The following is a 12,603-nucleotide window of genomic DNA, read 5'->3' as shown; positions in this document are numbered from 1 at the left end:
TTAATATATTCATTAATCACGTTGATACAAACGTGCCTGCCAATTTTTAATTAAGACTGTTACAATAAATCATAACTTTGCATTTGACATTTTATAATTTGTGTAGCATTTTCTTTAACAGCCTACTATGGAAGGAATGCAGAATTAAATCGAAAATAGTAAATTATACTGTATAGCATGAAGTTTCAGATTAGCAGAAGGAGATAGAAGCTGAGATTCAAGCACAGAAAAACAGATTTGCAGGTGGGATTTGAAAGGAGCTGGAAATCAATGGAGTTGAAAGTTCCCGGGAGCTCCATATGGCAGGAACTGCGGGAGAGAAGGCTCTCACTAACTCTGCAACTGTCAAAGGGAAAAGAGGTAGATGATGATGATGTACGTGTGGAAGTCAATGATCAAATGTTAGCTTTAGTAATCAGACACAACTGGAAAATACACAAGTATATATCTACTTCATAGAACAGAATGAATTACCGGAACGAAGTGGCCAGCTGGAGAAAGATAGTGAAACAGAAACTACAGAACAAATAGTTAAAAGGAAAAAGAGAGTTTTTACCAAAAAAAGAATAGAAGCATATGCCGGCATGCAGGAATTAGAGAGTATTTAAAAATGTCAGTTTTCTAGCTCTTCGGCTTAAATGGTAGTGAATGAGAAAGAGATCTTTCTTTTAAGAGAGCAGCACATCATTTGAGAGCATCTGTGGTTTGCTTGCATATTATCAATTAAGGGAATTTTGTTCTTTCAGAAGTGTTTAAAGTAGGACTACAGGGGACAATGATGCTGGTATTTAATGCAGGGAATTAAAGAAGAAATGGGAATGCATGGAGGAGCCAGTCGGATGACAGAAGAGAAGAGCAGAGACACTTCATCTCCAGTGTGGGCTCTCAGCGATGAGTGCTCAATTAGTGAGCTGTCCCATCGATTTCTTCTAGGTGACGAGGTGCCTGGATGGAGCTAAAAAGGACTGGAGAAGGCCAGCTTTGTGCTGATCTTTAACATGATTTAAATGCTAAAGTATTATTTTGATTGCAATTTAATCGGCACCAAATGCCATCCATCAGAAGTCCCTCAGGGAAGCGCAGCCACGGCTGTCTCCAGCACTACCCACCCTCACCCACCCATTCGTCACCCCGCTCAGTCCAAAGCGGAGCAGACTCTTACCAACCGCAATGCTTTCTAAACCCGACAGCTTGTTTTCCAGTCGAGATGCTGGTTAGATTTTGGTTCTTGAAAGAGGGGAAACGGTGATAGGAAAAGTAGCTTCTGATTATTATCTACAAAGATTTGCTTGTTCACACAGTCAGCGTGAAAATACTGAGCCTGATCCTGCGTGCTGCTGAGTTTTGTCAGCTCTCGCTGTCGTTAGCGAGCACTCAGCACCTCCGCGTATCACACACTGAAACCTTGACTTGCTGAACCACCCCGGGATGGAAAGGATTATAGAGAAGGTAACACATGCTGGAATGTAAAACTGAAATACATAAATACATTCCAGTGGTGGTGTCAAGGATGCTTATAGCTTTATTTCAGACTTAATTATCCGGATAGCGTATTAGGAATCGACAGAGCCAGAAATGAACACCATGTGTTTTCAGCTCTGGCCCGGCAGCGCTGGTTAGTGGCCAGACTGGTTTGGGTTTTGTTCCTCGGGGTCAGGAGGTGTGAGCCGTGTCTCCGCGTCCCCTTCGCCTCGCGGAGGGGAGGACCCTCGTGGTGCAATAACGATCTCTCCGGCCGATAAAAGGACGGCATCAACAAGAGCTGAAGGAAATAGTGCTCGGGGACAAAGATGGCATCTGCGATGAGTCATTTGGAAGGAGGGGAAAAGAAGTCGGGGATCCTCCAAATCCCAGCTGGAACAATAGAGAAGCCCTGGAGAGGGGGAGGTTGAGAGAACAGCGTGAATTTTCTAGCCACAGCATTCCTGGTTGTTCTATGGTGTTGACAGTGAAAGCTTTTATTCCTCTCCAACTCGCGTAATCCCAAGAATGCCGTTCTTGCCATGTGCAGCCCACTGGTGTTTTTTTTTAAAAAAGCTTTGCTCGCCTTCCCTTCCTTTGCAGCTATGAATTATATAGACTCGGATTGCTTAACTACAAACAGAGGATTTTCCAGGTGGGAGATCTTGGTTAAGAAAAAAAAGATATCGAAGTACGAGCCACTGAAAGAATAAGGCCTCTTGGATGCAGGTTGGAAAAAAAAAACTGACTTGGAGCAGAAAGCTCAGTGTGCAGCGAGCAGCTCGGCGTAACCGGAGGTCCCCGCGGATTAGTGAAACAACAAGGCAAAAATGTTTTGGACGCTCAGATGGTTTACTAGCTAAAGACAGAAAAACAAAGAGGACGGCTAAGCCACCAATTTATGTTTTATTGAAACTGTCAGAACAGAGGAGGTTCTCCAGCAGTATTTTTTCAGTGGAGAACAACATGATGTACACTTGACAAAATAACTTGCTCAGCTGATCTTGCTCATTTACTGTTTTCAACTGAGCCAAATTCATGCAATTTATAGCATTCATTACTTCTCTTAAGAACTTGAGAACATTTGTATCAAATTGCATTCTATTTCTCTAAATCTGGAAGAGCAATATTTCAATGTACATTGCACAGTAAGAATAGCAATTCCCACTGCCTGAAATAAGAGAGTATGTGCACTAAAAAGCAGCGGATATTCGTATTTGATTATATTGTGAAATGACAAATGTTCAGACCTTGCTCTTTGTTGAAAAAAAGGAAACATCATTTGATTGTTCGTTAGGAAAAATTGTTTCAGAAGATTTCAAGCTCCAATTAAATATTCTTTTAAAAAAGAAACCTGAGGGATCTGAAATTTAAGGAAATTGCAGTTATAGACATTGCCCAGCGTCCCCCAGGCCAGCTGATGGAGGAAGGGGCCCATATAGACTTGTATGATTTTTCTGGGAGTAGGGCTACACTCACTTTATGTTTAGGAGTGCTGAGAAGCAAAGGAGGAGTCATTGCAATTAGGGAGAACACAAACATGCAGTGATTAATCATTACTTTGACATTCTTTGGGTGGTTGTTTGTTTTTTTGGTTTTTTTGTTGATTGGGGATTTTTTTAATAGGGGTGGCATCATAGTAATTTGTCCTTCGCTGGCCCTTTTCAAAAGGCTTTCAGAAAATTAATTCAGCAGTCTTCACACCACCTGAATGAAGTTGACCTATGCAATATTATTCTTATTATTATCCTCATTTAGAAGAATGAGACTTTAGTCTGAGATTAAATGATTTGCCTAAGGCTGAAGGAGTTATTTTTACCTTTTTGGTACCCTAACCTGTCTTTAGATTTATTACAGCAGATCTTTCGTGTCTTCTTTCAGAGGTGTGTATTGCAGAACAGATGCATAACCTTTTTAAAGAGATTCCTCTTTTAAACAGCATTATAACATACCATTGTTTAAATAATACAGGAAAGGATTTGAGAGAGACAGGAAATCACTTCTCTCATCTTACTCCCCCTGAAACGTGGAGAAAATTTGATAATTAAATTATCCTAATTATGCCTTTTGGTCACTATCCTAGTGTTTCCTGGCACAGCTGGAATTATTATCCTTCACAAATATTATAAACAGGCAGAAATTAAGATACTAAAAAACCCACAACACCTTAGTTAAGTGAACTGCCTTTTGATTCTTATCTGACATAAACAAAATGTTAACGTCATGCCCTTTGAGACAAGATTTATTTTTTTTTAAAGGAACTTGAACAACTCTTCTGTGGTCCCTTCATTTGCTTTGGCAACGTGTACTTCAGAGGTTCTTTTGCATTTTCATTATGCTTCTCCGGTCCAAATAAAGTAATTTACAGTTGGGAGATCTGGAGAAGATTGCATTTGTTTGGGTTTTTTTAATTTTTTTTTTTAATGAGACAGGGATTTTGCGCCAGGGCCAGTGTGTTCTGGATGATAAACTCAGCATCACAGACCCCTCAGAAGTAAGAAGGGGAGACCTGGCTATCGAGAACCTGAATAAGATATAGCATGATTATGGCTGTATAGCAAAGCATAGAAGAGAAACAGAATATCCTCTGCTTTGCAGGCTGTTCTTAGCACATGGACTAAAATGCATCTGGTCATCTTGAAGGTACTGTATTTCTCCTGGATGTGCTGAAGTTGTTTCTTTCAAAAGGGAAGGAGAGTGACTACAGTGCAGCTCTGTCCCAATGGGACTTGTTCCTGATCGGTCCCGTGCTCCCATCTGCTTCTAACCCAGCCCCACAAACATCCCTCTGAAGCTTTTAGAAATAATGAGTCGCTGCAAAACTGAATTCTGCCATCTGAAAACTCCTTGAAGAAGTAAAATTGAAACTCATTTTACGCTACTGAAAAGCGTTGGACCAGGCCTGACCACTTGGTTTGGAAAGCTCAGGTTTGGATATTTTTCTTTTGGGCATCAAAGCCAACTTTTATCTCTTTGGAGAATGGTCAATGCCCAACTGTGACAAGATCTCATTGTAGTCTGTGAAATTATAACTTCCCTGCTTTTTGCATCACTTTGTAGAATTGTGTGAATATTTGTCTCTTTTTTTCTAATTTATTGTGTGACTAAGCGTACGTGAGCTATGTGTGGCAACTTCAGCTTTCAGTTGTTTCTACTGACACCAATGATGATTGATGGCAAAACTTTAAACCTCATATGTTAGCCACCAACCTGAATAAACAAAGACCAGTGTGGCAGCTTAATATTAAAAGCTATAAAACCTTCCTGGGGGTTCATGGATTAAATCAACTCACCAAAATGAATTTTCAAAAAAAGCTTTCTCAGGACTGAAGAAAAACGAACACAACAGTAAATGAAATAGAGCTATCCTCATCCAGCAGACTAAAGCCCTCCTGAGGGCTGAAGAATTGCAATTTTAAACATCTCTCAAGAGTGCAAGAGGAGACACAGTATTTGTGGATCCTAGGGAGGCAGCTTGAGGCTATAAAAGAACAAAAAAGCCTTTAAGGCACAAAAAAAAAAAAAAAACCACCCCTGCAGACATAGCTTTCATTGGTCAAAAATAAGTGTTAAAAATAAAAACCTTCCCCCATTAAAATTAGTATACATTAGCCCACTGTATGTTATTTTTCAGTTATAAGAAGTGATTTAGATTTTTGCCATGCACTATTTTAATCTCTTGGGTCAATAAACCTTGATAGTAACTTCAGCCAAAAATATCAGCATGTTGTTTATCATAATATGACAGGAAACAGCTGGGATCTTGTTTTCATCTTATTGTGATGCAATTATTAGTGAGCACAGTTGAAAGTAACATATTTTGTCTTAGCAAGCAAACAAATTGCAGTTGTATCCCAAAGAACAGTTTTCACTGCAGAAGAAGTGCATGTCTTCTCTCTGCAATAGAGTAAGAAATCAGCCCCAAGCAACACTTCAGCTACCAGGGCTTGTTTCTCATTTTCTTTCTCCATTTTCAGCCGACCCAGTAATATATATCCATACTTTAAAGCACAGAACATATTTCTTCCTGACTTTCCAAGAAACACCTTTGTCAAAAGGCAACAATCCCCTTGCTGCTCTGCAGAGTTAATAGCAAACATTAACAGCGTTGTGAAAGCATGTATTTAGAGGACACTTGCAGATTAAACTATTAAAACCAGTGAGGGGTTGAAAGAAGACTGTTGCACAATTAGAACATTATTATTTCACTCACAGGGCTGTATTAAAATTTTTGTTGCATCTACTGAGAATGAAACTTTCTTGACTTTCCTCTAGGGAAAATTGTAATAAGGGGCTCTTTCTCTGTGCCTGGCACCTGAGGAAGCCGGTGTGAGTCCGAGGTGCTCTGTAGGCATGGCTAGATCGTGGTGTAAGGAGTTCTATCGGAGTCCAGGCTCAGCTCCTGACACCTGCATCACCTGTAAATGCAGAGCTTGAGTGCGAGCCAGGCCCCTGTGATGGAGTTCCTGAGCTGGTTGGGTCACCCCAACATATTGGCAAGGTGATCATCCAGATCCTCTTACTCCTGAAAGAGATCTTTATTATTCAAAATTCAGGAAATGAAAGCATTTTGCTGTTCTAGCTGCCTCTTTCTGCTCCTGTCTCACCAAGAACAAATGGAACATGTTGAATTAACTGAAATATATGTTTCTGCTCTATCAAGGTCCCCACCCAAATGAGCTGTTGGCTCAGAAAATATTTATCCTGGCAAGGCACCTATGCATAACTTTGTAAGCCTTTATAGAAATAGTAGCGTAGATTTATCAGCGTAACTTTCAAAAACATAAATTTTGATCACTGGCTTATATACAAGCAGAGTTCAAACAAGGTTTCCTGTCTCACCATTTTTTTTTCTTTAGATTTGCATAGTGGCATCACTTACTTGCAATTCACAAGGAAAGCGTCTAATTGCCTCTTTGCATAGAGATTTGGAGATTTCTTCTGCATGTCAGAATGGCTCATAGACAGAATTTCCCTAAAGTTTCATCAGATTGTTTTATTCCTTTTGTATTGATAATTGTATTATGCATAATGCATATTTTGGCATGACCTGCTTTTTCCGTACGATGGTAATTGGCACATCTTGCAGTGAACTTTGTGTTTGGTTCTCACGTGCGTAAGCATGTGCGCTCCTTGCAAACTGGGAGCTGGAAGTTGTAACTCGTGCCTTCTTCAGATGTAAGACTGAGGTTTTGATTTGTGGTTGCAATGGTAGATTTAAGCAATTTGGTAACTAAAACAAAATTAGCACAAAATGGCGTTGGTGTGTAAATCATTGGAAAAAAGGTTCAATTTGGAAGTTTAAAGATATTTTATAAGTTAATCTGATATTGAATCCCTTTTATCCTTTATTTACATATTCAGCTGCTAATCCAGAAAAACACCTAAGTACTTGCTTAATTTGAATTAAGCGGTTAATCCTATTGGAAGTTAAGTACAGATGTGAGGCCCTGATTCAGCCAAGTAATAAACTGTGTGAGCATTCCTGCATGACTCGATGGACAGAGCTGAACCAGGGTCTCCATATTTTTCCTGGGACAAGATTCGGCAAATACAACCACACTGGAGAGATACGAAACACAATCCTTCCAGCTGATCTGTCTTCATGTAACACTGCTTTGTAACTGTACTGTTGACTCAGCATCTGTTGAGTAAGGTGATGGACTAAAATCTCCTCCTCTGGTGTAACCGTTTTGGTGTGAACATCCAACCTTGTAACATGTCTAAGATGCTCAAACCTATTTGTTGAAAGTCCCATAGCCTCAATGAAGTTGAGGAAGACACAAAGTGCAATGAAAAATAGTTGCATGATGAATAAAAAAAAGTCCTTAAAAGCACCTAGAAGTTGAGAAATTTTGTAAAAAAATCTTGGGAAACAGTAATTCACTTGTCTAAGGGAGTAAGGGGCAGATATCAGTCTCCTGACCTGGCTCAGATCCCACCAAAGACAAAAAGAAAACTTCTGACCATCAGTTGGCAAAATGTATGTCTGTATAAATGCTCTGTTGAGCTACATTTAGGAATGATTATTGCTTCTTCAGACCATGTCCCAACGAATGCCTTACTCTTGCCTTTTAATGATTTTTCTCCTCCTCTCCATATATTCTTTATTCTTATGTTTTCTTTTCCCTTTCTTCCTCTTTTTTACCTCTTTTGCTCTTTACAGGTCTTTGCCAATCTTTCTTCTCTCTCCTCCCCTTTCCCTTGATATCACAATTCTGCATTTACTTGGACTCCAATTTGGGAAAAAGAAGCAAAATGTTACTCACCAGCTTCCAAGAGTAGCCATTTATATATAAATTTCTTTTTGTTCTGTTACAGATGACCCATGTACGACAGGAATATGAAACCACACTCAAAGGTTTGATGCCAGCATCTTTGAGACAGGAACTTGAAGACACTATTGCATCTTTAAAATCTCAGGTAAATTCTTATTATTCATCTTCAACTTTTTAGACTGGATAAAACCCATGTCTTCTAGACAAGATAATTTGACTATCTAAAATTTGGCCAAAAGTACTAAGTCTCAAAACCGAATTATGGCAGCACTCACATGCTTCTCACTCAGTCGTCTTTCACAAGGCTTTTCTCTAGTTTCCTCACCTTGAAAGCTACCATGTTCTATCTTTTGATCCCAGATTTTGCTTCAGTTGGCAGCTGAAAGTAGAAATTATGCTGTATTCAGTATTCGGGTTTTTTTCTCAACCTTTCAAATATAGCACACAGTTATCTCTCATCTTCCTTGCCCTGTTTCTCCTGAAGGAATCATTTAAAGGGTTCATGTAAAGGGTACAGAAGAGAATTAGAAATAATTTTGTTTTCTTTCCAGCCTATATAATAAAGCAAATGGGATATTTCTTTTTTAGATACTAGTCCAAATGATCATTGTGTTTGATCATTGTGTTATTTCTACGTTTTCCTATATAAAGAGGCTCTAATATTCTGTAATGCTTTGTCTTTAATATTGAAAAAAACTAGCTCATCTAGAACAATGCAGAATCAATCTTATTTATATGAAATAGACTATTAAATTGGCTAATGGAAATATCAAAATGTCATTGTAAATAGGGAACTACTCGTCAATTGGGTGTGTTTCTTGTACATGGTTGCCGCAGAAGTTATTTGATACTTTTCTATTCGGTATATTAGGAACTGGAAGAAAACAAAATGTCATCATTGCCTGAACTCACATGAGGAATGATAAATAGCAGTAAAGAGGGGTGATCATAGATGCGGAATGATGGTAATCCAAAGAAAACACTGTCAGTGTTCGCATATGGCCCAGTGCAGGTCTGCGCATTTAAACGTGTTGGGAAGGACTGGGATCTGTCCTGGGCTGAAGGGAAGAAATGAGAGAAAGTCAGGGCAGTGCTGGTGACTCAGAGCTGCCCATGAGGTCTGGGAAGAGCAAAAGCCCTGAGGACACAGCATACTAGTTTAGGCTTGATACCAGCACACGCCTCATACCAATTTTCAGGACCGTTTTTCAAGCAATTATAGACCTACAAACTCTCCATTTCTCTTTCTTAGGCAATCTCTCTCCGTGGAGATGGTTGGTAATTTAATGTACTTGGGTTTTCCCCCCTCCTTTTTTTGCTTTTTACAGTGCATAAGGGTTATTCTGTAGCATTTTTTGCTATGCATGAGATGCTTCCCCTGGCAAAGTGTGCCCTTAATAGAAGTAGGAAATTTTTATAGGGAAAACTTTCATATTCCTATATGCTAGCAGTGACACAACTTCAACACTATGGTTGTAAACACTCTGCTTACATATCAAGGGATACCTAATGGAAGTGATGCTCTCATTTAAATAGTAGTGGGAAATAAAGAGTTAAGGATCTACTGGGAAAATCTATTTCCAGTGGATCGTAAAAAGCTATTTTTAAAGTGTGGTTGACTATTAGTGCTATCTGGTAGGAAGCGTAACTCTGGAGCTAATATAGGAATACCACACCTTTTAATGAGTTAAAAAAAAGTAGAATCTGATATCCACCTGCAGGGCTTCTGTAAGCAGCAGCAGCATTTCAAAAGAGTAGAAGTAGCTACACACATTAAAACCTGGGTGCTATCCCAGAAATACATAGCTGCTGGCTGTATTTCCAGCGGTACGCTGTCATCGCAGACCACTCAGTAAGCAGGGCTCTTTCTGAAGCACAGGTGTCCTGGTCTTCGAAAATTGTTGAAATTCCTGTTTGAAAACATCAGACAAGAAGGGCAGTGGTATCTCTGCACCTGTCAGGATTATTTATTGTTGGAGGAGGATGAAGAGGAGAGGCTGGGTAAAAGCACCGAGCAGTGATAAAAATAAACAAAAAGAAAGAAAATACTTGAGGCTTGGGCAAAGTTTTCTAGAAACGTTGCTAAATATAAAGTACGCTGCCCAATTGTCTGCTCTTGGTGAGTGGTCCCAAAGTGGCCACAGTGTATTAATAAACATTAATATTCATACACTTGAAGAACAGGTGAGTACCTTCATCACGAGAGTGAAAGTGCCGGGATCAGCGCACAGGCATGATATAGGAGTTCAGAGTAGAACCGGCGCTCCCAAACCCATGCATAACCCGTACGGTACCACCAGCTGAGTTTAAAAACTGTTCTGACTCTGTTCCTAAAGAGGTGGACAGTGTGCAGCTGGAGCGGGGCCAGGGAAGCCAAGCTAACTACCTTCTATCAAGCAGTAATTCTAGTGTGTAGCTAAAGCGTTATTGCATTTTCTTTAGGCAGGATACACCAGAAAAACACCTTTTCTGAAATGAGTGCAAATTTATTAATTTTGTACACCATTTTCACGTGGGTTATATTTTACAGGTAAATATTCTGCAGAAAAGAGTCTCTGTCCTCCAGGAAGAGCTGAACACCTACCACACCAGAAGGTACGTGATTATCTTTGATCAATTTGTACCATTTCACACCTGTGGATCCCAGTTATTGAAGTTTTACAGCTTAATTAAAGCACTCAAATATGGTTGCAGTTTTAAAAGATCCTTATTTTCAGTAAACAAGCGTCTGAGAATTTTCCCAGTGCTTAGTCAGTACTATTAGAGCAAGATTAGAGAACTTGCAGGTGCATTACAAGTCTGGGCTTTGCCTCGACGTTCGTGATGAGACAGTGGCTTGGTGCACAGCTGCAGCTCTGCGGTGATGCCACCCCCTTTTAAGATAGAAAACAATGATGCAATGCGTAATATTACAGATCACATCTTCAAAGTACCGGATCTTCATGAGCCTGAGCTTTTTTTCAGACGTTTACACCCTCCAATATAAATTATGGCAAGGGCTGCAGCAATAAAAAGCCTTGCTGTGCCTTTAGAGTAAGTGATTCACATGGAGAGGTGAGTAAAAGGAAACTTCCTAGCAAAGCCACTCCATCTTTTTTATATTTATAGACTTTGATGATACTTTCATATCTCACATGAGGGTTTCTGCAAATAAGAATGTGTGCTTGTAAAAATAGGGTAAAAATTTGTAAGATATTTAAACATCTGTAAAAATGTTAACAGTGTGAAAGTTGTCTGAAAATATTAATCCTAAACTATTTGTTAACGAGAATTAGCTAAAGCTAATTGGAAACTGAAAATGTCATAGATTCTTGGTAGTAAGTCCAGCGTGGGTAACTTTCTTAGATAAATATAAAGCTGTAATGTAGGCTCTAGACTCTCTCCAATAGCAGCAGTAGCGTTACCAAGGGATGCATTTTGTCTCAAGCTTATTCTGAATTAGTGGAATTCTGAATTAGTTAGGAAAACAGCTGTTTAAAAAGATGAATAATCACGTAGCATTAGATCAGGCCAGGCCACAAATGTCGAAACCCTGGGGGTGGAAGGAGCCCCAGCCATATCCTGACGGAGAGGAAGGGCAGGGACAGAGCCAGCACGGCACAGAGCAGCTCCTCTCCCGGCAGGGCTGCCGCGGCGTTCGCTCACGGGCTCGGAGAAGCTTTTGTGCCGCTTCTGTTCAGGGAAATCACTTTCCGGACCTGATCTTTTTTCCAAGACGACATTCACATTAAATTTTGTGTTCCCATTTACCGAAATACTGGGGTTTGCCACTTTCCCACACACGCGCGCGCCCGTGGCTGCGGACGTGATGTAGCTCCTCGGTGGCACGCTCCTCCGCGCTATCCTGGACACCCGACGCAGCACCGGTCACGGCCGTATCCAGGCCTGCTGCCGGCCGGACCCAACCCTGGTTTCAGCCTGTTGGTGTTTTTACAGTAAAAATAATGAGAGCTAACTAATGAGAATCTCTTCCTTTTCAGGTAGCTGCCGGAGCTGTTGGATTTCTTCGATTGCCAAACGGACTGCTTTGAATAGGTTTGAAGATTTGGCTCTTGTAAATTAAAATGCAAAGATCAGTGGCTGTTTTGTTAGCATGTAAAGTGTAATGAAGTTCATGAAAACACATCCATTGCTCATGACAGCATGTTTTTAGTTGTATCTTCCTTCCATTATTTTTTTAATCATTATCTTATTACAGACTTATGCTTTCGATATACTGCGTGTTTGAGTCCGTGCTGAGCTTGCTTACTGAGCGAGTAGAGTTTCCTCTACTAATATTTTTGTTATTACTTCCTAGTACCATTCTTTTCACTTTTATACATGAAGAAAATCCCATTTTCTATTATTATTGTCCAAGATATTTTAACATATTTTGACATTGTTTTGTGTCCATGTGTTTACATAATATTAAAGTATTATTATTTTGTACTCTTTTGTTTTGACATTATTGTCTTGCTTGGGCATCTCACTCACCTAAGTAGCCACAGTGCATATGAGAGGTTTTTTATGGCTTTGTTAACTGGGAAAATATTTTCGTGCTGTGTTTCAAGGAAAAGATCTCGGAGTGAGAATGAAAACACCATGATGACAAACGTAGCCACCGTTGCCAGTTATATCTATCGTTGGGGTTGCGTATGCGGGTCACAGGAAAGTCCTTCGTCATTTACTGATAACACAGTTACGGGGTGTTATTGAAGAAGAGTTGTAACCGATATGGCCTTGATTCTGCCTGGGCGCGTGCAAGCTGTCTTGGATGACCCTGGTAAATCTAAGCAGATTCCCGAGGGTTTGCAGGGATGAGGTTTGAGCAGTGGTGGAAAGCCAAAGGACCCAAACAGGGAGTCGTCCTCGTAGCCGGCTCTGC

At 40.1% G+C, this 12,603-nt stretch overlaps 1 protein-coding gene across 3 annotated transcripts in view; it reads left to right on the top strand.

Moving 5' to 3' along the window:
• CEP112 (centrosomal protein 112) overlaps nt 1-12,170 on the top strand; it is a 175,157-nt gene extending 162,987 nt beyond the window's left edge. For 2 of the 3 annotated variants that reach the window (XM_075044244.1, XM_075044243.1), the window contains 3 exons: nt 7,783-7,884; nt 10,270-10,334; nt 11,720-12,170. In XM_075044244.1, coding sequence (XP_074900345.1) covers nt 7,783-7,884; nt 10,270-10,334; nt 11,720-11,723 — 171 coding nt within the window. In that variant the 3' untranslated portion in view covers nt 11,724-12,170. Of the gene's footprint in view, nt 1-7,782; nt 7,891-10,269; nt 10,335-11,719 lie in introns of those variants that run through there. The other variant, XR_012652625.1, reaches the window with a different exon arrangement.
• The last annotated feature ends 433 nt before the right edge of the window (nt 12,171-12,603 follow it).

This window comes from Buteo buteo, chromosome 13 (assembly GCF_964188355.1).
Source record: "Buteo buteo chromosome 13, bButBut1.hap1.1, whole genome shotgun sequence".
Classification (NCBI taxonomy): Eukaryota; Metazoa; Chordata; class Aves; order Accipitriformes; family Accipitridae; genus Buteo; species Buteo buteo.
The sequence above is the reverse complement of the archived record's forward strand: the minus strand, read 5'-3'. Positions and strand labels throughout refer to the sequence as shown.